General features: G+C 51.2%; 2 protein-coding genes across 3 annotated transcripts in view; both read right to left on the bottom strand.

The window, feature by feature from the left end:
- The window catches only part of PRKX (protein kinase cAMP-dependent X-linked catalytic subunit), a 321,391-nt gene that overhangs the window by 119,641 nt on the left and 175,324 nt on the right, over window positions 1-26,426 (bottom strand). The window lies entirely within an intron of this gene.
- LOC132223772 (arylsulfatase F-like) lies at window positions 180-24,194 on the bottom strand. The gene is given in 10 exon segments (XM_059678792.1): window positions 180-538; window positions 4,823-4,944; window positions 6,892-7,054; window positions 10,907-11,041; window positions 11,750-11,886; window positions 16,527-16,950; window positions 18,787-18,909; window positions 20,464-20,585; window positions 22,050-22,199; window positions 24,184-24,194. Coding segments are annotated over 10 exon segments (1,746 nt in total).

Here is a 26,426-nt window from a genome sequence, read left to right as displayed (position 1 = left end):
GAGAGACACATCCATGATGAGAGAGAATCACGGATCGGCCGCCTCCTGCACGCCCCCCGCTGGGGATCGAGCCAATAACTCAGGCATGTGACCTTGTCCGGGAATCGAACCCGGACCTCCTGGTTCCTAGGTCGATGATCCACCACGGAGCCACGCCGGCCGGGGCCAATGGCTGCTTCTCACGACGCGCCCTCACCCTCCTTGTCGCAAAAGCAGAACGGAAACACCCCACAGCAGCTCATCAACCACACGAATCGCCGGTTCCGGTCGGGCCCCAGCTGGGGCTGGACCGGGGCGACGGTCTTCCTGTGTTCCTTCACAGCGTCGGCCACCGTCTGGATGACCAGGGCATACAGCGGCTCCGTGTCCGTGGTCAGCGGGGTGGACTCCAAGGGGTCCTGGGAGAGGTCGAACAGCAGGGGGGGGTCGTGGTAGGTGACGTCCCCGATACATTGGCACAGGCCGGTGTCATAGCAGGCCTGGGCTCCCGGCGGCCGGAAGGTGGGGGTGACGTAGTGAACCTTCCACATGGCGTCGCCTGGAGATGAAAGGAGATGTCAGGGCACCCAGCCCATATGCCCATTGAGCCACCCAGCCTGAGTGCCCATTGACCCACCCAGCCCGCGTGCCCACTGAGCCACCCAGCCCATGTGTCCAGTGAGCAACCCAGCCCATATGCCCATTGAGATACCCAGCCGATATGCCCATTGAGCCACCCAGCCCATATGCCCATTGAGCCACCCAGCCCGTGTGCCCATTGAGCCGCCCATCCGATATGCCCATTGAGCCACCCAGCCGATATGCCCATTGAGCCACCCAGCCGATATGCCCATTGAGGCACCCAGCCCATATGCCCATTGAGGCACCCAGCCCATATGCCCATTGAGCCAAAAGCCCATATGCCCATTGAGGCACCCAGCCGGTGTGCCCATTGAGCCACCCAGCCTGTGTGCCCATTGAGCCACCCAGCCGGTGTGCCCATTGAGCCACCCAGCCTGTGTGCCCATTGAGCCACCCAGCCCGTGTGCCCATTGAGCCACCCAGCCCGTGTGACCATTGAGACACCCAGCCCATATGCCCATTGAGCCACCCAGCCCATATGCCCATTGAACCGGCCAGCCCGTGTGCCCATTGAGCCACCCAGTCCGTGTGCCCATTGAGACACCCAGCCCATATGCCCGTTGAGCCACCCAGCCCATATGCCCGTTGAGCAACACAGCCCATATGCCCATTGAGCCACCCAGCCCATATGCCCATTGAGGCACCCAGCCCATGTGCCCATTGAGGCACCCAGCACATGTGCCCATTGAGGCACCCAGCCCATGTGCCCATTGAGACACCCAGCCCGTGTGCCCATTGAGACACCCAGCCCATGTGCCCATTGAGACACCCAGCCCATGTGCCCATTGAGCCACCCAGTCCAGATGCCCATATAGGCACCCAGCCCATTTGTCCCTTGAGGCACCCAGCCCATATGCCCGTCGACTTGGCCATCTTCTGCCTTCGTCGGCATTCTCTGCCTTTTCTCTTTGCCCACACGTTAACTCAAATGCCAGCCAATATTCAGAGCATCGGAACATCAGAATCCCTTCTTTAAAAAAAAATAATTTTTTATTGATTTCAGAGAAGAAGGGAGAGGGGGAGAGAGAGAGAGAGAGAGAGAGAGAGAGAGAGAGAGAGAGAGAGAGAGAGAGAGACATCAATGAGAGAGAATCATGGATGGGATGCCTCCTGCACGCCCCCTACTGGGGGTCAGCCCGTAACCTGGGCATGTGCCCTTGACCGGGAATCGAACCGTGACCTCCTGGTTCGTAGGTGGATGCACAACCACTGAGCCACGGGGTCAGGCTAGAATCATCTATACTAATGAAAGGGTAATATGCTAATTAGACTGGATAGACGGGATGTCTTCTGGACATCCTTCCGGACATCTTTATGGACAAAGCCATTGTGGCGGGGGCCAAGGCAGAGGTGGTTAGGGGCGATCAGGCCAGCAGGGGAGAGCAGTTAGGAGCGATCAGGCCGGCAGGGGAGGGCAGTTAGGGGCAATCAGGCCGGCAGGGGAGGGCAGTTAGGGGCAATCAGGCCGGCAGGGGAGAGCGGTTAGGGGCGATCAGGCTGGCAGGGGAGGGCAGTTAGGGGCAATCAGGCCGGCAGGGGAGGGCAGTTAGGGGCAATCAGGCCGGCAGGGGAGTGCAGTTAGGGGCTATCAGGCCGGCAGGGGAGGGCGGTTAGGGGCGATCAGGCCGGCAGGGGAGAGCAGTTAGGGGCGACCAGGCCGGCAGGGGACAGCAATTAGGGGTGATCAGGCCGGCAGGGGAGGGCAGTTAGGGGCGATCAGGCCGGCAGGGGAGGGCAGTTAGGGGCGATCAGGCCTGCAGGGGAGTGCAGTTAGGGGCTATCAGGCCGGCAGGGGAGGGCGGTTAGGGGCGATCAGGCCGGCAGGGGAGAGCAGTTAGGGGCGACCAGGCCGGCAGGGGACAGCAATTAGGGGTGATCAGGCCGGCAGGGGAGGGCAGTTAGGGGCGATCAGGCCGGCAGGGGAGGGCAGTTAGGGGCGATCAGGCCTGCAGGGGAGGGCAGTTAGGGGCGATCAGGCCTGCAGGGGAGGGCAGTTAGGAACGATCAAGCCTGCAGGGGAGGGCAGTTAGGGACGATCAGGCTGGCAGAGGAGAGCACTTAAGGGCGATCAGGCCTGCAGGGGAGAGCAGTTAGGGACGATCAGGCTGGCAGGGGAGAGCAGTTAGGGATGATCAAGCAGGCAGGAGAGAGCAGTTACGGACGATCAGGCTGGCAGGGGAGAGCAGTTAGGGGCGATCAGGCCGGCAGGGGAGAGCAGTTAGGGACGATCAGGCTGGCAGGGGAGAGCAGTTAGGGGCGATCAGGCCGGCGGGGGGGCAGTTAGGGACGATCAAGCCGGCAGGGGAGAGCAGTTAGGGGCGATCAGGCCGGCGGGGGGGCAGTTAGGGGCGATCAGGCCGGCAGGGGAGGGCAGTTAGGGACGATCAGGCCGGCAGGGGAGGGCAGTTAGGGGCGATCAGGCCTGCAGGGGAGGGCAGTTAGGAACGATCAGGCCTGCAGGGGAGGGCAGTTAGGGACGATCAGGCTGGCAGAGGAGAGCACTTAAGGGCGATCAGGCCTGCAGGGGAGAGCAGTTAGGGACGATCAGGCTGGCAGGGGAGAGCAGTTAGGGATGATCAAGCAGGCAGGAGAGAGCAGTTACGGACGATCAGGCTGGCAGGGGAGAGCAGTTAGGGGCGATCAGGCCGGCAGGGGAGAGCAGTTAGGGACGATCAGGCCGGCAGGGGAGGGCAGTTAGGGGCGATCAGGCCGGCGGGGGGGCAGTTAGGGACGATCAAGCCGGCAGGGGAGAGCAGTTAGGGGCGATCAGGCCGGCGGGGGGGCAGTTAGGGACGATCAGGCCGGCAGGGGAGGGCAGTTAGGGACGATCAGGCCTGCAGGGGAGGGCAGTTAGGAACGATCAGGCCTGCAGGGGAGGGCAGTTAGGGACGATCAGGCTGGCAGAGGAGAGCACTTAAGGGCGATCAGGCCTGCAGGGGAGAGCAGTTAGGGACGATCAGGCTGGCAGGGGAGAGCAGTTAGGGGCGATCAGGCCGGCAGGGGAGAGCAGTTAGGGACGATCAGGCCGGCAGGGGAGGGCAGTTAGGGGCGATCAGGCCGGCGGGGGGGCAGTTAGGGACGATCAAGCCGGCAGGGGAGAGCAGTTAGGGACGATCAGGCTGGCAGGGGAGAGCAGTTAGGGACGATCAGGCTGGCAGGGGAGAGCAGTTAGGGGCATCAGGCAGGCAGGCAAGCGGAGGAATTAGGGGCGATTAGGCATCAGGCAGGTGAGCGGTTAGGAGCCAGTGGTCCCAGATTGTGAGAGGGATTTCCGACTGCCGGTTTAGGCCTGATCCCTGTGGACATCCCCTGAGGGGTCCCAGGTTGGAGAAGGTGCAGGCCTGGCTGAAGGACCCCCCCCTCCACTTCCGCCCCCTGATCTATGCACAAATTTCATGCACTAGGCCTCTAGTTTAGTCTAACATCCCACGTCTCAAAATCGATGTTTCCTTGCTTTTTAAATGAGCGTGTTAGGGTGACATTGGTTAATAGAATGATATAGGTTTCACGTGTCGACTCTATAACGCATCCACTGTACCCTGTAGCGTGTATTCACCACCCCAAGTCACGCCTCCTTCCAGCACTATTGATGTGGTTGACGGTCAAGCTCTCCCCTCTTCTAGCTGCCTCAACACCCCACTTCCACCTGCCATTCACAGCGCTGTGGTCTGCGTCCATGAGTTTTTCTTTCTTTTTTTTTTCTTTGCCGAGTCCCTTCACCCGCCTCACCCAGCCCCCAACCCTCTCATCTCTGACAGCTGTCTGTCTGGTCTCTGTATCTGGGAGTCTGTCTCGACTTAGCCAAGGGTCCTGGGTTCGATTCCGGTCATGGGCACAGGCCCCAGTGGTGGGCTCGATCCCCAGTCGGGGGCCTGCAAGAGGCAGTCGATCCATGATTCTCTCTCATCATGGATGTTTCTCTCTCTCTCTCCCTTTTCCCTTCTTCTTTGAAAGCGATAAAAAAAAATTATATTTAAAAAAGTTATGAAAAAAGAGCATTTCTCAAAGTTGATATTTCTGCACGTGGTCTCTCTGTCTTTCTGAAGGAGAGCCATTCTTCGAAACTTTCCAGAGAAGGTATTTTCAGCGCTGAGGCTAGACGCAGAGGACTGGACTCGAGGGATAAAAATGAGGAAGTCGCAGAGACTACAGGGACCCTAATCTGGGCATCTGCTGGGTGCACGGGCGGGCGTACACTTACTGTCCTTGGGGCGCCAACGGGCGGCGTGGAGGAAACTACTGCAGTAGTGAAACAGGAACTCGTGCTCTGAACGCTGGGTCTCGCCCTGAAGCAATGGCAGGAGGTTTCGGCCGTCAATCACCCTGTAGTGTAGACACACAGGAAGTAGGTCAGGCAAAGGCATTTGGTCATGAGGCTGTTGGAAGGATGCCCAGTGCATCCCATGACCTTCCATGACCTTCCGTGGGCCCGGAGAACCGTGTGCTGAGTGGGCGGGAACCGCCATTGCCCCAAAGCCAACCAACCCACCCTGTGAATATCTCGGACAATTATTTTTTATGACTCCTGTTGGCTTAGTAACGTAAAAATTACATCGTCACTAACACTATTGTCTTTATTTTATGTGTTGATTGGTTTCAAAAGGAAGGGAGACGGAGAGAGAGATAGAAATATCAATGATGAGATAGAATCATGAGATAGAATCAATGATGAGATAGAATCTATCAATGATGAGAGAGGATCATGGATCGGCTGCCTCCTGCACGCCCCCTACTGGGGATGGAGCCCACAACCCGGGCCTGTGCCCTTTATTGGAATTGAACCCGGGACCTGTCCGTCCATAGGCCAATGCTCTACCCACTGAGCAAAACCAGCTAGGGCGGAACGGATCTTTCGGTCAACTTGATAAATGCTGTCGTAAGTAGGGAGCGCTATTCAATTATTTTAGATGAACTCTCCGTAAATTCTATTACTGGCTGACACCGATGTTAAAAAATGGGAGAGGTCTCTTTTTGATTCGACTGAGCTTGGGATCTTACTTTTCTGCAAAAGCAGATTATCTTTATTATATAAAGAAGGAAACATTAGCCTGGCTGGTGTGGCTCAGTGGTTGAGCATTGACTTGTAAACCAGGAGGTCACAGGTTCGATTCCCAGTCAGGGCACGTGCCCGGGTTACGGGCTTGATCCCCAGTCGGGGGCGTGCAGGAGGCGGCCGATCCATGATCCTCTCTCATCATGGACGTTTCTATCTCTCTCTCTTCCTCTCCCTTCCTCTCTGAAATCAATAAAATATGTATTTTTAAAAAAGAAAGACACATGAACATAACTCTTTGGGCTTAGAAGGGTGAGGTGAGAGTCGGTTCAATCTATTGAAGTCCCTTTTAGAGCTGTTATCAAGGAATAATTACAAAACCTACCTAGGTCAACAGCGACCAGTGAGAGGAACAAGGCAATATAATGACATTTAAAATATTTGTGAGAGAGTTCAAAATGTCCATCGAATGTCTGGCCTTCACCCCAGCCTTCTGGACCTGGGACACCAGACGGTAGGGAATTATTCTTCCTCTTATGTGGATGAGTGAGTTTGATTGGCCATATTCCCATCTCCTAGCCTTCCTGCCTCCATCTTCCTTCCAAATAAAGACTAAAAAGTGACTAAGATGGGCCATCCTATCTAATAAAGAGGGAATATGCTAATTGACCGTCTCACGCCATCGCAAAGATGGCGGCGTCCACAGCCAATAAGGAGGGAATATGGTAATTGACTGCCATGCCCTCAAAGATGGAGGCGCCCACAGCCACAAGGTGGCCAGCAGGGGAGGGCAGTTGGGGGCGATCAGGCCGACAGGTGAGGGAGTTGGGGGTGATCGGGCCAGCAGGGGAGGGCAGTTGGGGGGCGACCAGGCCGGCAGGGGAGGGCAGTTGGGGGCGATCAGGCCTGCAGGGGAGGGCAGTTGGGGGTGATCGGGCCAGCAGGGGAGGGCAGTTATGCATCCATTGGGCTGGCAAGGGAGTGGTTAGGGGCAATCAGGCAGGCAGGCAGGCGCACAGTTGGGAGCCAGCAGTCCGGATTGTGAGAGGGACGTCCGACTGCTGGCTTAGGCCCCTGCACCGGGCCTCTAGTAGAACTACAACATTGATGTCCGGCGTATGAGTAACGGTCAATAGACCTAGCCTGAGACAAAGGCGGAAATTACCTGGGTTCCCCGGAGAAAGCGTATCCATTGGGATAGAGTTTATCTCCCTGGACCTGAATCTTCTCAAGACAAAGGTAGAGAGAAGCTCCGTGAACAGATTACATGACGTCACCTGTCCTGAGGGACGATGCCTCCGGTCATCGCTGCTACCGTTGGCAAGATATCCATCAGGCTGGTAGGTTCATCAATGACGTTTCCGGCGGGCAATTTTCCGGGCCATCGGAAAAGCCCGGGCACCCGGATCCCGCCTTCCCAGCCGGCCGTGCCTTTCCCTCCTACGAGACAAAGCAATGAAGTTGCAGTTAAAATAATGACTGATATAAGAGTATTCAAAAATGTCAATCACCCTCAATAAAGTCTGTCTTTGCTCAGCGCCCACCATGGATAGACACCTGATGGGGTCAGTGGTACACGACCACGGAACTCTCTTTCCGTGGGCTGCTCATGGGTTCTTGCCCAACGGTACTTTCTCAAGGAAGGGCAGTTAGGGGACGATCAGGCCAGCGGGGGAAGGCAGTTAGGGGGTTATTTTGTTTCAAATAGCAGACAGACCCCTCCCAGAATCCTTTCTGCTCTATTTTCCTCCATCCTTCTCTGCTGTACCTTTCTTTGGGATTAAACTCGCCTCTAAGGTATGACACTAGAGACCTGGTGCACAGATACGTGCACAGGTGGGGTCCCTAGGCCTGGCCTGTGGGGATTGGGCCGAAACCGGCTCTCCGACATCCCCCGAGGGGTCCTGGATTGCAATAGAACAGTTTGCGGGTGACGCACCCCACAATCGGTCTCCCTCCTCTCTGGTTCTGGGTGTGTCACCCGAGAATCACAGCTGCCAAGTCACCTCAGCTCCACAGCTCCCGCATTGAGGGTCTGCCCCCTGGTGGTCAGTGCAGGTCATAGCTACTGGTCGAATGGTTGAATGGTCAGCTGGTTTCTTAGGCTTTTATATAGATAGATAGATAGATAATTTACATATTCTTATTGTTTTTCCTGGCATGCCTCTTACCATGAAGGTGGAAAATTGTGTCTGATTTGTTCACTGCTGAGTCCAGCATGCTGAAAAGTAATTGGGTCAATGATAGGGGGACTTATAATGAGGTAGATAAAGCACCTGAATTAATCTAAAAAATAATCCTATTATTTTACATCTTAGAAAAAATGTACTTATGGGAAGAGGGGGTTAAGTTTTTCTTAAGTTTCCTTTTCAAGGCCTGTGGGAAGTGATGGGGGAGGTGATTCAGCTGTGAATCCAGCAAAGAGAACTGATACCCAGAGTCAGGCCGACCCACCAGGAGTCAAAACATCATGTTGTCCACATAATCTCCTCCACATCATCTCCTCCACATCATCTCACCCACATCATCTTGTCCACATCATCTCACCCACATCATCTCGCCCACATCATCTCACCCACATCATCTCACCCACATCATCTCACCCACATCATCTCACCCACATCATCTCGCCCAAATCATCTCACCCACATCATCTCACCCACATCATCTCATCCACATCATCTCACCCACATCATCTCACCCACATCATCTCGCCCACATCATCTCGCCCACATCATCTCACCCACATCGCCTCACCCACATCATCTCGCCCACATCATCTCACCCACATCATCTCACCCACATCATCTCACCCACATCATCTCATCCACATCATCTCGCCCACATCATCTCGCCCACATCATCTCACCCACATCATCTCACCCACATCATCTCAACCACATCATCTCATCCACATCATCTCGCCCACATCATCTCACCCACATCATCTCACCCACATCATCTCATCACCTGATGACCGAGAACAATAACTGATGTCTGCCTTCCCCCAGGGTTGCAGATAGCTGCATTCCATTCCCAGCCTCACCCCAGCCCCTTCCCCTTTATAATCCTATCCCCCGAATCATGCTGGAAGACACAACCTTGTGCTTGTCTTCTTGGTATGCTGGCCTTCTCAATAAATGCCTTGTAGGATGCAACCCTGCTTTCGTTATTGGACACAGTGACAGGAAACCCGAGCCGACACAGGGGTTTCCAGGTAACATGTATAGTATACATAAATGCTAAATTATTATTTCCCTATAAACCCGGAAATTTATTGGGAAAGGAAGCGCCTGGTGACCAATGGACACCAGGATGACCCGCATACAACAGAATTTTCTTGACCCAACGAGGAGGAATGGCCATCCTACTGTGCTAATGGATTCTTATGATTTCATGGGTGGATGCGAAGAAAAGAGATTCGATGGACGGTAACCTCACAGGATTGTCCTATATCATAAAGAGGCAATATGCAAATTGACCATCATGCCCTCGCACAAGATGGCCACCCCCATGTGGTCTCCAGATGGCTGCCAGGGGAGGGCAGTTGTGGGCAATCAGGCCAGCAGGTGAGGGCAGTTAGGGTCGACCAGGCAGGCAGGGGAAGGCAGTTGGGTGCAATTGGGCTGGCAGGGGAGCAGTTAGGCATCAATCAGGCTGGCAGGGGAGTGGCTAGGGGTGGTCGGGCTGGCAGGCAGGTGAGCGGGTTGGGAGCCAGCAATCCCGGATGGTGAGAGGCCTAAACTGGCAGTTGGACATCCCCCGAGGGGTCCCAGATTGGGAAATGGTGCAGGCTGGGCTGAGGGACACCCCTCTACCCATTCCCAGTGCGCGAATTTCATGCACTAGGCCTCTAGTCTGATCATAAATTCCTAACTAGGCTGGCTGGTTGGGGTGGGTCGCCCTATAACTTCACACACAGGCCTATAACTTCTTTAGTGACGGGTTTTAAGCCAGCTCTGTCTATTGTTCTTGTGCCGCTAGCTTAACCCATCTCTGAAATGCCAGAGGTAATACCCCTTTGACAAGGGGTGTCTGCCCTCCAGAGACCACATAAGCTCGTCGATAATCCCATAATCTGATCCCCACCTTATTGTCTCAAACCGGGCTAACCTTCGCTCCTCCATTTCAAATGTTCATAAAATAAGCATTTGAGATCTTGCTCCCTTCTGGTTCAAACAAACTCTTCTTATAACGAGACAGGTCAGGGCGTTTCTGATGTCGACACATTATGAGAACATTTTTGAACGTTCTCATAAAATTTTCCTAATGATTTATTTATTCCCTTCCTAGGCTCACCGTGTGGTGGCACAAGCCCTAAGCTGCAGACACTCACACCCTTTGGTGAGAGTGACACAAGGATTTCATCGAGTTCACACAGGAGTCATTTCCTGCTGGATGCAACACGATAAAGCCCACATTTGCATGAATAATAATCCATGTGTCTCTGCAAAGTGCTGTAGAGTCTCCTTCAGATCAGAGGTTCAAATGTGCTGAACAGGTCGCAGGTAATCTTCTTATAACGTCAGGAAACAGGTTACTAGACCAGGCCAGTGTGGTGGCTCACGGATATGTTTCCACGGATGACGTGTCCCACCACGACATGGAATCGGTGTTGTGAATTTCATTGTAAAACCTGAGCCTGGTCAGCGTAGCTCAGTGGTTGACTGTCAACCTATGAACCAGGAGGTCACAGTTCAATTCCCAGTCAGGGCATATGCCCGGGTTGTGGGCTCGATCCCCAGTAGAGGGCAGGCAGGAGGCAGCCAATCAATGATTTCCTCTCATTATTGATGTTTCTATCTCCCTCTCCCTTCCTCTCTGAAATCAATAAAAATATCTTAAAAAAAGAAAACCTCAGAGAAACTAGGCCATATCTCTGGGAAAGGGCACCCAAAGCTTTCTTAACGTCCAAGGAGATTTCTATGTGCCCTCTCTGTAGACCACATTTCTTCTTATTCTAATTCCATCTTGCGGATGGAATCGATGATTAGATACTCGACCCATTTAATGCCTCCCTCCAGCCATCTGCTTATGTGAACACTCTTTCACGCATAGGACTATCAGGGAGGCCTGTGTCTAGAATATTGTCTAGAAATGTTAGCAATTTAAGGTCAATATCCTTGGTTTTGGGACCCTATGCTTTCGTTTTGACCAAGTGTCCAATAAACAGTCATCTTGTTGAGTGTCTCACGCATCATTCATCTGGTGTTTCATGCCACGGATCTTGTGTTACAATGAACTAGTTACCCTAGTCACAAGGACACCCCAGGTACGATCTTCCCTGCTCACCTTTGAATATCCCATTGTATCCACCGAGTTGGGCGTGGCCGAGCCTGGCCTCCAAATGTCCCCCGTGGTCTGACGTGAAATAGACAAGTGTGTGATTCCTCAGCCCCAGATCATCAATGGCAGCAAGGAGTTTGCCTGAAACAATAAAAACGGACCCATAAAAGGAATAAAATTATAAGATTTTGGGCATCGGTGTTAGTCCCAATGCATGCACATTCCTTTGGGAATCGTTGCAAAAATGTTTCTCATCGACAATGCCCCAAATCTTACACCCCAAGAATCGTGTGTAAGACCAGAGGGTTTCGCTTAGGGGTTGAGTGTTGACCTTTGAACCAGGAGGTCATAGTCGTGGGCTCAATCCCCAGTAGGCGGCGTGCAGGAGGCAGCCTATCCATGATTGTCTCTCATCACGAAGGTTTCTCTCTCTCTCTCTCTCCCTTCCTCTCTAAAATCAATAAAAATATATATTTTCAAAAAAGAATAGTTATGCCCTATCCTGTTTGGCTAAGTGGATAAAGCATCATTCTGTGGACTGAAGGGTCCTGGGCTTGAATCCAGTCAAGGACACATGCCTGGGTTGCAAGCCTGATCTCCAGTAAGGGGCATGCAGGAGGCAGCCAATCATGATTGATCTCTCAAAACTGATCTCTCTCTCTCTCTCTCCCTCTCCCTTCCTCTCTGAAATCAATAACATATATATATTTTTAAAAGAGAATCCTATGTGAGTCCACTGTTTTCCCATCAGCATCCCGTGTTGGAGAGGTGATCATGGTCAAGTCAGTGTGAACATGGACTTCCTCCTACGCTCATGCTGATGTTTCTACGTTCCATCCTGACACTTACCCACATAGAAGTCCATCTCCTCCACGTTATCCCCGTATAAGCCGTGCCGGCTGGTGCCAATGAAGTCGTCGGTCGTGGGGAGAGGCGTGTGGACGTGAAGAAACGAGTAAAAGAGGAGGAAAGGTCCTTCGCGGTGCCTGAGAAGACATCGAGCCCATCGCGAGTGAGGTCCCCACCCCCGGGAGTGGGAACCACACTGTTCTCCGACACACAGACCCAGTGTGTGTCACGACCCATGAGAGGGGACACGCGCAAAAGGCAGCCCTTCTCCTGGTGGGAATGGATTCCAGAGTCCTCCAGCCTCCAGACTCGGCCTCTAATCTTGGGGGGATGCCACATCTCAGGTGCCAGGACGTGGGTGGGTCATACTGCTCTCAGCAGTCACACAGGGTTATGACTCAAGTCCAGCTCTGCTTGGAGCACTTTCCCAGGGCTCACCAGATCTCAGCCTGCAGTCACACCCCAAGACACACACAAGATACGGTCTTATCGGAGTGGTTCTTCAGAAACATCAGCGCTTTCACAACCCAAGAGCAAGCACGGACAGATAGATCTTGGCAATCTGTCCACACACCTTTGATTTCTATTTGAGGACACAGGGAACAAGGTTGATTCCTTCAAGCCCTGACAATTGGTCGGCAGGAAGGATAGGTCCTCAGCTAACCAGGGCAGCATACAACACCATCGCCGTCTTGGGGAAATTTCTACTATCTGGTAGGATATCAATGTGTGAAGACTGGGTGAAAAAATAAGCTATAAAGAAATACAAGGAGTGTGGCCATGGATGACTGGGTTGAAGGGTGTCCCTCCAAAGTGGTCCACATAGAAACGCAGAATGTGATCTTATTGGGAATATAGGGTCTTGGGAGATAGAATTCCTTAAGTGGAGGTTAACTGGGGTAGGGTGGGCTCAGAGTCCATGGGTGTCCTCATAGGAAGAGGGCTGTGAGGAACTACACAGACACACAGAGAGGAAAGGAGGACTTGTGAAGATGGAGAGAGAAATAGGAGTGTGTGGCCACTAGGCAAGAGCACCAAGGATTTTTGGCAAAAACCAGAAGCCAGAAGAGGAGGTAGTGTTAGGGTTAGGGTTAGGGTTAGGGTTAAGGTTATGGTTAGGAATAGGGTTAGCATTAGGGTAGGGTTAGGTTTAGGGTTAGAGTTAGGGTCAGGGGTAGGGTTAGGGTTAGGTTTAAGATTAGGACTAGGTTTAGCGTTAGAATTAGGATTACGGTTAGGGTTAGGGTTAGTGTCAGGATCAGGGGTAGAGTTAGGGTTAGGATCAGGGTTACAATAAGGGTTAGGGTTAGAGTTAGGGTTAGGGTCAGGGCTAGGGTTAGGGTTAGGGTTAGGTTTAGTGTTAGAATTAGGATTAAGGTTAGGTTTAGGGTTAGGATTAGGGTTAAGATTAGGGTTAGTGTCAGGATCATGGGTAGAGTTAGGGTTAGGATCAGGGTTACAATAAGGGTTAGGGTTAGAGTTAGGGTCAGGGTCAGAGCTAGGGTTAGGGTTAGGGTTAGGACTAGGTTTAGTGTTAGAATGAGGGTTAAGGTTAGGGGTAGAGTTAGGGCCAGTGGTCGGGTTAGGGTAATGCTAGAGTCAGGGTTAGGGTTAGAGTCAGTGGTAGGGTTGGTTTCAGGGTTAGGGTTAGATTCAGGGTTCGGGTTAGGGTTAGGGTTAGTGTTAGGGTTAGGGTTAGGTTAGGGTTAGGGTTAGGTTTAGTGTTAGAGTTAGGGTTAGGATTAGGGTTATAGGGTTATTGTCAGGATCAGGGGTAGAGTTAGGGTTAGGATCAGGGTTACAATAAGGGTTAGGGTTAGAGTTAGGGTCAGGGCTAAGGTTAGGGTTAGGGTTAGGACTAGGTTTAGTGTTAGAATTAGGGTTAAGGTTAGGGTTAGAGTTAGGGTCAGGGTCAGGGCTACGGTTAGGGTTAGAACTAGGTTTAGTGTTAGAATTAGGATTAAGGTTAGGGTTAGAGTTAGGGTCAGTAGTAGGATTAGGGTAATGTTACAGTCGGGGTTAGGGTTAGGGTTAGGGTTAGGGTTCTGGTTAGGGTTAGGGTTAGGGTTAGGGTTAGAGTTAGGGTTAGGATCAGGGCTACAATAATGATTAGGTTTAGAGTTAGGGTTAGGGTTAGGGTTAGGGTTAGAGTTAGGGTTAGGGTTAGAGTTAGGGTCAGTAGTAGGATTAGGGTAATGTTACAGTCAGGGTTAGGGTTAGATCCGTGGTAGGGTTGGTGTCAGGGTTAGAGTTAGATTCAGGTTTCGGGTTCGAGTTAGGGTTGGCCCCTACGCACTCACAAGTCACCACGGAGCTAAAACTGAAGTCCCACTGTTCTGGACACACTTTCCCCTGGTTCAGAAATCTCAGTCCTGTTTCCCGCCCACGCAGACACTGCGATTTGAAACTTCTGGACTCCGGACTGTGAGAGAAAGCATCCATTCCTGTTGGTTGAAGTCACCCTGTGTGGGGTACATTTTTTGGGGGGACGCCCTAGGCGACTCATCTACATTACTTTATTAGTAATATATATTAGCATATGAGTAAACTAATTTACTAATGAGGAATGAGGTCACACCAGTTTCCATCTGACCTATCTAAAGGGTTCAGCTGAGGTGCTTTCGGCCAATCCTTCTAGAACTTGGCCAGGGCGCCAGGCAACGGAGGAGTTGCCCCAGCGTGAAGCCAGCTGTAGCTAGAGCTGCATCTCCAAGGCAAATAAGGTCCTACGTCTCCCACACGCTCCCTGGGTGTCGTCTCCACCTGGGCTGTGGGGTAAAGACGACGCTAATGATCAGATTCCTCCAGGTCCCCAAGAAGTGATGCCTGTACTCAACGGAACGTGAGTTGGCCCTAAAAAAACGAAGAAGGGAATCTTACCATTGGCGACAGCCTGGATGGACTGAGAGGGTGTTGTGCTAAGTGATTTGAGTCAGACAGAGAAAGACGAACACCATGTGACTTCATTTATAAGTCAAATTTAAAACAAACAAACAAAACAGAGCCACAGATACAGAGAACAGACTCACGGTGGCCAGAGAGGGGAGATGTCGGTCGGTTGGGTGGAAAAAAAGGTGACGTGCTTGAGGGATAAAAATTGGTGGTGACACCGTAGTCATGGCGATGTGAATGACAGCGCGGGGAATATAGTCAAGAATAGCGTAATAACTGAGGATGGTGCCAAGTATCGGGAAAATTACTATGTTGTACACTGGCAACTGACAGCGTATTGTACGTCAACTGTAATTTAAAAAGAGAGAGGAGAGAGAGAGAGAGGCATTGATGTTTGGAACCAAAAAAAAAAAAAAATCCTTTAGATCCTTACTCAAGTCTATGGAGCAAGGAGGTTGACATTTCCTCTGGCACAGCTCTTGCCAAGACCAAATTGCTCACAGATCCTTGCAAAAGACCTACTTTTCCTCCGGCTGTAACTTCTCCCTGGAATGCAGGCTCGCACCTTCCTTCAACTCGCTGTTACTCATCTCTGAAGATTCAGGCAAGATATCGTTTCGTCAAGAGTGCCTCCCCTCCCGAGCAAATTTGGCTCACTGGATAGGGCTTCGGGCTGCAGACTGGAGGGACCTGGGTTCGATTCCAGCCAAAGGACACAGGCCTGGGGTTGCTGGCTTGATCCCCAGGAGGGGGTGTGCAGGAGGCAGCCAGTCAATGATTCTCTCTCATCATGGATGTTTCTTTTTTTTTTTTTTTAAAGAAAATATATTTTATTGATTTTTTACAGAGAGGAAGGGAGAGGGATAGAGAGCTAGAAACATCGATCACCTGCCTCCTGCACACCTCCCCATTGGGGATGTGCCCACAACCCAGGTCCATGCCCTGGACTGGAATCGAACCCGGGACCCTTGAGTCCGCAGGCTGATGCTCTATCTACTGAGCCACACCGGTTAGGGCTCATCATGGATGTTTCTATCTTTCCGTCTCCCTCTCTGAAATCAACAAAAATATATGAAAAACAAAATATACTGCCACCCACCAAAAATATATTTATATATACTAGTGTCCTGGTGCACGGATTCCTGCACATTGAAAGGAAATTAGTTAGAAGAAATATGTTAATATCGCTACTCACCCTTTCTCTATAATAGAAGTGTCAGAGATGAGAGAATATTAATAAAATGTATACGACAATAATATATAAATTGATTAATAAATAAACAATAACAACATGATATATCAACAACAGAGCCATGATATAAAAAACATGATATAAAAAAAAACATAGTATGAAAACAACATTGATAAAATCAATGACTGATGCCCTGACCGGTTTGGCTCAGTGGATAGAGCATTGGCCTGCGGACTGAAGGGTCCCAGGTTCGATTCCAGTCCAGGGCATGTACCTTGGTTGCGGGCACATCCCCAGTAGGGGGTGTGCAGGAGGCAGCTGATCGATGTTTCTCTCTCATCGGTGTTTCTAACTCTCCATCCCTCTCCCTTCCTCTCTGTAAAAAATCAATAAAATCTATTTAAAAAATGAAAATCACCAAAAATTTTAAAAAAATCAATGACTGATAAATTGATTAAACGTATTCTCATATCTTCCTGTTTACCGCATTAAGAGTAAAAACACTTTATATGTATCTCACATGCGCGAGACAACATTTAGTTTGAAATTGCCAGTGCGCATCGTATGTACCGGCCGGCCGGCTGGTCGGTCGGTCGGTCGGTTGGTCGGTCAATTAGCCTTTTATATAGATAGAGAGATACTCATTCCCTTATCCTTTCATGAATCTACAAATAAAACAAAAATCATCTTTACCTTTCTAAAAACGAAATGGCCTCCTTCACCAGGATGGACCCGGCCCTTTCCGCCTTCATGGGCTGCTCGGTAATTTCGTGCCCCCTCATGAGCAGGCAATCCCAGTACAGGCTCGACTGGTAACTGTTTAATCAGAAGTGGCCCAGGAGAAGGATGAGCAGAGCCAGGAAGAGGACGAGGGCCCAGGGAACGCAGAGCGTGCCACTCAGTTTCCCCAGAGCGAGAGTGAGCGCAGCCAGGGCGACCAGCTGCACAGAGACCCAGAGTCGGCCGCTGATGGCGAGTTCCGCGTCGCGGGAAGGGTCGGGCCAGCACGTGTCGTACAGAGTGTATGGCATGCCGTAGAAGTCATCGAACCCATAGTGAGACGGGTGGTGGCAGTGGTCATTTCGGGAGTGACAGTTTAAGCCCTGATGCCATTTCCCTGAAATGAAACACACACACACACACACACACACACACACACACAGATAACACATAACGTGCTCACCTATGACAAATGATCACCTATGTGATCATTTTTGTTTTCATTTGAAACAGTAAGCTAGCGCATAAAAATGGAGTAGCACATATTTTTCTTTTCCTTCAACGTCCAGACTCCCTTTTTGCTCTTGGCATTTGCCTGAAAATCTGGTTTCTCATTCACAGAGAGAATGAGAAATAGTCACAATATAGGTGCATGATAGAGCCAAGGTAGAGTATAGATGATAGACGGCTAGGTAGGTAGGTAGATAGATATTAGATAGTGAGAAAGGTATGATAGAAGGTAAATGGCTGAGAGGGTGGGTGAATGAATGGATATATATAGAGAGAAAAGTGACAGATGATAGATAGATTAGATAGGTACATCGATAGAGAGATAGATGATAGATGAGTGGACGATCGGACCACAGGCGGAGGTAATTAGAGGCGATCAGGCAGGCAGGCAGGCAAGCAGGTAGGAGCCAGTAGTCACAGATTGTGAGAGGGGTGTCCGACTGCCGGTTTAGGCCCGATCGCGATCGGGCCTAAGCCGGCAGTCGGACATCCCCCGAGGGGTGCCCAGATTGGAGAGGGTGCCGGCTGGGATAAGGGACACCCAGCCCCATGCATGAATTTTGTGCACTGGGCCTCTAAGCGTAAATATATGTGGTGACATATTTATGTATTTCGGTTCTCTCTTCTATGTTTCGAAACGTTATTTGCTATTTTTTTTCCAGTGACTGCATATGATTATGATTTTTATTTTTAACCGTGTCTTGGTTTCTCTCTCAGTCCTTCCACAGTCCTTGCGCCTTTTTGTTTTTCTCTTTCACGGAGGCCGTGTTCCTTGGACGCTTGTGTAGGCCACGTGAATGGCCATTGAGGCCTCCTCCATGTGAATGCAAGTTCACTTTTTGAATATAAGAATGATATGTCACAGTTTGGGGGGGGGGATGGCATTGGGATTTCAGAGACACAAGTGGGGCGTGGCCAAGAATAGGTTGGGCACCATGGCTTTAGACCACGGCTACAAGGTGCAGATATTTTTTTGAGGGAATTAAAACTCGACCGTCCATAAAAAGTCAATGACACTGCCTGGGCTTGGCTAACATGGCTCAGTGGTTGAGCGTCCACCTATGAACCAGGAGGTCCGGGTTCGATTCCTGGTCAAGGGCACGTGCCCGGGTTGCGGGCTCCATCCCCAGTCGGGGGCGTGCAGGAGGCAGCCGGTCCATGATTCTCTCTCATCATGGATGTTTCTCTCTCTCTTTCTCTCTTCCTCTCCCTTCCTCACTCTGAAATCAATAAAAATAGATTTTTTTTTTAAAAAAAACCCTAATGATGCTAATGTAATTTGTGTGTCCTTGGGAGGACTCATTACATGTCTTAAATGATGCCTGGTGGATGAGATGCGGGATTTCGGAGCCTGCAAAGAAGAGAGAGAGAGAGAGAGAGAGAGAGAGAGAGAGAGAGAGAGAGATCCTAAATCTTTATTGTAGAGCATCTTGACCTGTGCAAAGATGAAGGACGCATAGGGTGACCCGGAAACATGTGCGATGAGATCTGGAAAGACCTGGGGGTGAGGTGGGAAGGCGTCTTGTGTCATGCCTGAGCTATGTCTGCAATGGATGGGTTTATATCATTTAGGACACAGTGTGTGTGTGTGTGTGTGTGTGTGTGTGTGTGTGTGTGTGTGTGTGGTGTGTGAAGGGAGCTTCGTTAATTGCAGGTCGCCCGGTGAGCCAAGGGCAATGATGACAGAGAGTCCTGGAGGAGGCAGAGAGCGATGGCTGCTTACCGACGATCGCCGTGCTGTATCCTTGCTCCTTGGCCAAGTGTGCAAACGTGGTCTCGTTACGCGGGAGTCCGGAGAGGCCCGCCAGGGAGATGATGATACGGTCGTTTCCATCGGAAACCATTCCTAAAGGGGATGGGAAAACACGGCCCAGGTGGACACCATGGGTCGGTAGGTGCTCATCACAGTCCTGCCTGGAGGGTGGGGAGCTCGGGAGGTGGACAGAGGATGAACAGGGCAGAGGTATCAAGGTGGGGGAGAGGAAATTGTGTTCTCCAAAGACAAAACTCACACAGGTCCCTAATGCAAAACCCGTTTAAACCCTTGTGCACACACACACACACACACACACACACACACACACACACACACCATGACACCTTCAGATACACCCCAACCCACTGTCCTCCACTCCCATAGACAATGGCTGATGGAACATCTAACCTGCACCTGCCCTCAAGTGGGGCATCTATGCCTCAGAAAAGAAGTTGAAAAGTGAAATCTTGCTGGGCTGGTGTGGCTCAGTGGTTGAGCATGGACCCATGAACCAGGAGGTCCTGGTTCGATTCCCAGGCAGGGCACAGGCCCGGGTTGTGGGCTCGATCCCCAGTGGAAGGCGTGCAAGAGGCAGCCGATCAGTGATTCTCTCATCGTTGATGTTTCTATCTCTCCCTTCTCCGCTCTCTCCAAAAATCAATAAAAACCTATTTAATAAACAGAACAAGAAAAATGAAATCTTATGAAGGCTTCAAACTCTTGTGTTTCTACTAATTTTCCCCCCCTGACAATAGAGTCGAGTTCTATTTGTAGGACAGATGTGTAAGCTCACTTCCTGGCCAGAACCTGAAGTTGGGGCATCTCGGAAGAGTAGACACGTTGGTTTTGAACCCCTTATGACTAGCGTTGATGTCCAGTAGGTGGGAGGGACCGGTTACCCCGAGACTAAAGACTCATCATTCATGGGCAAGGAACGGAAGAAAGCAAAGGAAGTTTTTGAAGGATTCAGGAACAGAACACCCCGAGATTGCCAACAGGGGTCCCTGGTGGGTAGTTGAAACCGGGGAGACTTTGCTCGATTCCGTTGGCAATGATCCCAGGATCCTGGGTGTATTGAACATTGAGCAATCTAGCTCGGCCTGGACAATTCTCCAAACGGATCCATCCTGACTTCCTTCCAAAATACAGGCCGACTCAGGGAGTGGAAACAACATTGAGTAACACGGGACAAAGCAGGTACCGAGGAGAAAAAAACAAAACAAAAACATTTTCAGATAAAAATCAGGAGGCAAAACTAGGTCAGGACGTCTTGGCGAGCCAGGTGCTTAGATAAAATCAGGACAGCTAATCCGGGCAGGAATTCTCAGAGAGTGCGCGCCTATCTGCTTTCAAATTTTTATTTATTTATTTTTAAAAATATTTTTATGGATGTCAGAGAGGAAGGGAGAGGGAGAGAGAGAGAGAGAAACATCCATGAGGAGAGAGAATCACGGACCGGCCGCCTCCCTCACGCCCCACACTGGGGATGGAGCCCGCAACCCGGGCATGTGCCCTGGGTGGGAATCGAACTGGGAACCTCCTGGTTCGTCGGTCGACGCTCAACCCCTAAGCCACACTGGCCGAGCCATGCCCCCAGTTCTAACAGGACAGCAGAGCGGAGCCGGGGGTCCCCCGTTCACACACCTGATCGGATCGGGTACCTTCCCGTGAGGAAAGCGGACCGACTTGGGGTGCACACAGAGGCAGCGGCGATGTGCTGGGTCAGCTGGACACCATCTCTGGCTAAGCTGTCGATGTTGGGGGTCCTGGAAAGAGAGATGGAGGGGACAGTGAAGAATTGGGGTGGGAGATGAGAGAGAGAGAGAGAGAGAGAGAGAGAGAGAGAGAGAGACATAGATAGAGGGCAGGGAGGGAATGGTGGGGAGGGAGTGACAGGCAGAGACAGACAGAGAGACACAGAGAAACACACACACACACACACACACAGACACATCTGAAGGTTAAAAACATCTGTTTCCGCCCTGGCCGGTGTGGCTCAGTGGATAGAGCGTCGGCCTGCGGACTGAAGGGTCCCGGGTTCGATTCCGGTCAAGGGCATGGACCTGGGTGGCGGGCACATCCCCAGCGGGGGGCGTGCAGGAGGCAGCTGATCGATGTTTCTCTCTCATCGATGTTTCTAGCTCTCTATCCCTCTCCTTCTCCCTTCCTCTCTGTACAAAATCAATGAAATATATATATTTTTAAAAACTCTGTTTCCTATAATTTCCTGAGCTTAATTGGGAAGAAAACATACCTAGGACTGCAAACCCAATTCTACTTTTTTGGGGGGGAAGCTGTTGTTTTTTGCAGAACTGGTATAATTTGGTTTTGCAAATGAAATATATATATATCGTCAAATATAATAAAATGTAACCTGTACCAATAAAAGCCTAGGTGGTCTTTATGCACCTGCACAATGCCCTCATGTCATCACAGGATGGCCGCCACCAGATGGCCAGCAGGAGAGGGCAGTTGGAGGTGACTGGGTTAGCAGGGGAGGGCAGTTGGGGGCCATCAGGCCAGAGGGGAGGGCAGTTGGGGGTGATCGGGCCAGCAGGGGATCAGTTAGGTGTCAGTCAGGCCAGCAGGGGAGCGGTTAGGGGGTGATCATGCTGGCAGGCAGAAGCGGTTAGGGGCAGTCAGACAGGCAGGCAGGCGAGCGGTTAGGAGCCATCAGTCCTGGGTTGTGAGAGGGATGTCTGACTGCCGGCTTAGGCCCGATCCCACCGTCAGACATCCTACCAGGGGTCCCTGATTGGAGAGGGTGCAGCCCGGGCTGAGGCACACCGCGCCCGGTGCACGAATTTCGTGCGCCAGAGCCTCTAGTCAAATATAATAAAAGCCTGATATGCAAATCGACCAGACGGTGGAACGACTGGCCACCAGGGAGCAGTTGGTCAACACAGGAGCGGCCCCCAGTCCAGCAAAGGCAGGTGCCAATGGGGATACCCCGATCGCGCCACAGATCAGCCCTGATCGTCGGCCAGGTCTAGGGTCCCCACCCGTGCACGAATTTCATGCACCGGACCTCCAGTAGATAATAAAATTAAGACACATAAAGGGGAGGTGAGTTGTCCGAGGTTGCACAACCGTGAGTGCAGAATCAAGACTCGAATGCACCTGCATCTACTAGGACCTCGCTCTCAAAGACGAAGCCAACAGAATAACGTTGCCGTTGCAGGGAGAAGCGGTCACGAGAGGCATCCACCCTCCCGGCCTCGAGGACCCACCTGAGGGTGTCGTTTCCATAGCAGCCCAGGTCTCCGATCCCATAATCGTCGGCCATTATCAGGACGATATTCGGCTTGTCATCGTCCGCCCTTTGCGACTGGCCCACGGTGAGGAGTAACCACATCCAAGACAGGGATGCCCAGCGCCTCCTGAAAAAACAAGCACGGATTGTACTGGAAACACCCTCTTCTGGATGGTTTCAGGGTCCACGTCCCACGCCGACGTCACCTTCCGTGAAGGCAACAGGGTAGGTTGGACGCCAGGCACATGTCCCGGGACAGGGCCTACGGGCTTCTCTCTCTCCAGGTCCGTGTCGCTCATGGCTGTGGAACGGTACCCACCCTGCTCACGGGCCAGCTCTCCTGGGTTCCCAACATGCGCAAACGCATTGCTGTTCTAGGAGGTGGAATCCGAAATCGTAAATTTGCTCGGAGACCAAGCATTGACTCCTTCGGTGCGAGGCGCTGAGTCGTAGGAGGTGATGTTGGTGGTTACGTTGCTGACTTAATGCTTACGATTTCCTGATTGCTGACATGCGGTTATGGGGATATTGCACAGACTTATGCAATGAGGCTCCCGGTTAATTTGTTGACTCATGGTTAAGGTCGCACGGCTAAGACGTATGAGGTCGTGTTACTGGTTGCGTTGCTGACTCCCTTCACGTGAAAATGTAATTGTCGGTGGGTATACCAGCTTTGCTGGGGAAAAAAAAAAATTGGTAGAAGACCAGAAATACAAAGAAATAGGCACCCCCAAATAAAGGAAAACGGGGGGCATGGAGGAAAGATGAATCCTGGAATCTGGACACGGATTTAGTCCGCTTCCTAATTGTGTTCAGTCCCAGCTCAAGTCCTGATTTCTCAAACACATCCTATGTAGTAAAAGCCTCATAGGCTAAGTGTCTGGTCGACCAGTTGGCCGTTCAACCCATCAAAGCATCATATGCAAATGGTATGCTACAGCCGCTCAACCGCTCATTATGACGTGCACTGACCACCAGGGGGCAAACAGGCAACCCGTTGACCAGTCGCTATGATGTGCACTGACCACCAGGGGGCAGACGCTCCGACCGGTAGGTTAGCTTGCTGCTGGGATCCTGCTGAACAGGACTGAGCAAGATGGGCCAGCTGCACCCTGCAGCCCTCCCGTGGTCCATCCCCAGCTGGCCAACCTTCTGCGTCCCTCTCTAGCCCTGATTGTGCACTTGTGGGGTCCCTTTCCTGGCCTGTGCCCTCTCTCAACCCAGGACCCCTTGGGGGACGTCAGAGAGCCTGTTTCGGCCCAATCCTGCGGGACAGGCCGAGAGACCCCACTGGTGCATGAATTCGTGCACCGGGCCTCTAGTAAATAATATTTCTCTGCCTATTGGGTCTCTACCAGGTCCCAGGTAATGGATATTGGAACCATTGGTTCAATCTCTATGTTGTCTTTCTTCATAGAGTAAAATCGTCGTTAAATATTTACTCTGGGAAGGAGGATAGAAATATTCCCTGACCCCATCAGTTCCCAGGCCCTTTATAAATCCTCTGATACAACTGTTAACTCAAGATTGAAACTCTGCTTTTCCCAAACTTTCCACCCCCTAAAACTGTTAACAAGAAGTCTCCGGCCAGGACTTTGTCTATGGACCAACCATAATAATTCCAGAAACGCTTTCATCTTCACCAAAATGATTGCGTTGTTTCTTTCAATTCCTGTTTGTACAACATTTCAAAATAATACAGACCCTGGCCAGGTAGCTCAGGTGGTTAGAGCATCGTCCTGATATGACAAGGTTGCGAGTTCGATCCCTGGTCAGGACACACACAAAGAATCACCCAATGAGTGCATGAGTAAGTGGAACCACAAATCTCTCTCTCTCTCTCTCTCTCTCAAATCAATCAATAAATATAAAATAAAATAAGTGTGTTGGAAATTGGCCATTTCTATTTGTTTCAATTGTCTACATCTCTCCTACTTCCTTTTTTCATTATGGACTTACTGAACCCAGAAGATAAATGTAGACTTTGACAGCTAACCGCATAATGAATGCACAATAGTGCATGCCTCTAGCTATCGAGCTGACTTCACAAATACCACAAAATTACCCATCAGCATCAGCGCGTTTGCCCGGTGGCTTATCACTTCCCGTACCTGAGCGTCATCTCGGAGATCTGAGTACCTTCTTATTTTCTTTGGCCGAAGATCGAAGCTCCTGGAAAGAACAGTGTGTCATGTTTGGGTTGCTTAAATCAGCTCCCATTTGGAAATGCTCCCTGAATTTGGGGATCCTATCTCTACTTCCAGCAATTAAAAACTGGTTTTCTGACACTCTCATGGCATAAGCCCCAAGCTCTCAATTAGTTGTACGTCTTGGCCCATTAAGGAAGAGCTTGAGCTGTGCCAAGTTCTGGGGCCATCCAGGTCCTTTGTGGGGTGTGAGTTACTTGGCTCCGTCCCTAAACCTACCCTCAGACAGGCCTCGTGAGCACATAACCTCAAGAAGAAGCAGAACCTCAGAGTTTAATCTCACCACGTCTATGTGGAATGAACTCAGATCCGCTAAAAAGACGCAATGACTTTATCTCCTTCTGTGGTTGGCCATTAGTCCAAAGGGAGACCATTAATTAGTGATTTTAGGAAAGCTAAGGGTTGTTACATACTTGGGGTGTGCGCTGTGATGACCAAGGGACATGATAGCAAAAGTCATTGCCGTGAAAGAAAAGGAGCAAAACCCAGAAATTCTGTCGGTAAGTCATTACCCGTGTTTGAACCTTTAAATTCAGCTAGGTACTTCATGCTAATCGCCTCCTTCAAACATCCATCCTAAGAACCCCGAAACACCCATCAGAAAGAATATGTGCACCCCTGTGTTCATAGCTGCACGATTGACAATCGCTAAGATCTGGAAACAGCCCAAGTGCCCATCAGCAGACGAGTGGATAAAACAGCTGGGGTCCCTCGACACTGTGGAATACTACGCAGCCCTGAAAAAGGAGGAGGGTCGCGTATCCTTTGGGACAACACGGAGGGACCCGGAGAGCATGATGCTAAGTGACATAAGCCAGTCAGAGGAAGACTCATATCCCATGATCTCACTCCTATGTGGAATCCAATCGACAAAATAAACTGACAGAAAAAATAACAGGACCAGAGACTTGGATACAAGTCTGAATTGTCGAATTGACGAATCTCAAAAGGAAGGGAGTGGGTGAGGGGATGGGAAGAGATTAACTAAAGACCTTAAATGCATACTAGAGGCCCGGTGCTCGAATACGTGCACCAGTGGGGTCCCTCGGCCTGGCCTGGGGGATCGGGCCGAAACCGGCTCTCCGACATCCCCCGAGGGGTCCCGGATTGCAAGAGGGTGCAGGTCAGGCCGAGGGACCCCACCATTGCACGATGGGGACCGGGGAGGGACGCGGGAGGTTGGCCAGCTGGGGAGGGACTGAGGGAGGGCTCCAGGGAGTGTCCAGCTCATCTCACTCAGTCCCGGTCGGCCGGACCCCAGCAGGAAGCTCACCTACCAGTGGGAGCATCTGCCCCCTGGTGGTCAGTGCATGTCATAGCGAGCAGTTGATTGGCCTTAGCATATCATTAGCATATTATGCTTTGATTGGTTGAACGGACGAGCGGACAACTGGACACTTAGCATATTAGGCTTTTATTATTTAGGATATGAGTAGCTAATGGGCACAGACAATACTGTGGGGATCTGGAGAGGGGCGGCGGCTGGGGGGTGGGGGACAGAGATGGGGAAACGGGTGACATCGATCATAGCGTCAACAACAGCCCAGCCCCTGTGGCTCAGTGGTTGAGCATCGACCTATGAACCAGGAGGTCCCGTGTTCGATTCCCGGTCAGGACACAGGCCCGGGTTGTGGGCTCGATCCCCAGTCGGGGGCGTGCAGGAGGCGGCTGATCCATGATGCTCTCTCATCGTGGATGTTTCTCTCTCTTCCTCTCCCTGAAATCAATAAAGAACCTATTTTTTTTTTTTTAAAAAAAGGGGAGATCGAAGGAGATCTCTAGCCATGTATCTTCTCGAGCATCTACTCATCCATCTGCTCGTGTCTCTGACTCATCTGTCTCCCGAGGGCGGGCCCTGCCCATGGGTGAAGTTTTGGAATTCACACACACACACCCCTTGCCAGCCGCACACCCGAAATCTTGGCCGGTTCCGATGCGGGATCGTTGTTGCTACTTGTCTCTCCTTTTTTTGCGGCATTTTAAGCGCCTGTTCTTTGATTTTCAATGCACCAGGCCGGAGGGAGACGACCCCAGTGAACGCTGAAGAACCGGTCTGTGCCGGTCTGTCTGTCTGTCTCTCTATCTCTTTCTCTCTATCTCTGTCTCTCTATCTCTCTCTGTCTCTCTATCTCTCTCTGTCTATCTCT

Source organism: Myotis daubentonii, chromosome X, assembly GCF_963259705.1.
Source record: "Myotis daubentonii chromosome X, mMyoDau2.1, whole genome shotgun sequence".
Taxonomy (NCBI): Eukaryota; Metazoa; Chordata; class Mammalia; order Chiroptera; family Vespertilionidae; genus Myotis; species Myotis daubentonii.
Note: the sequence above shows the minus strand (reverse complement) of the source record. Positions and strands in the feature narration are given on the sequence as shown.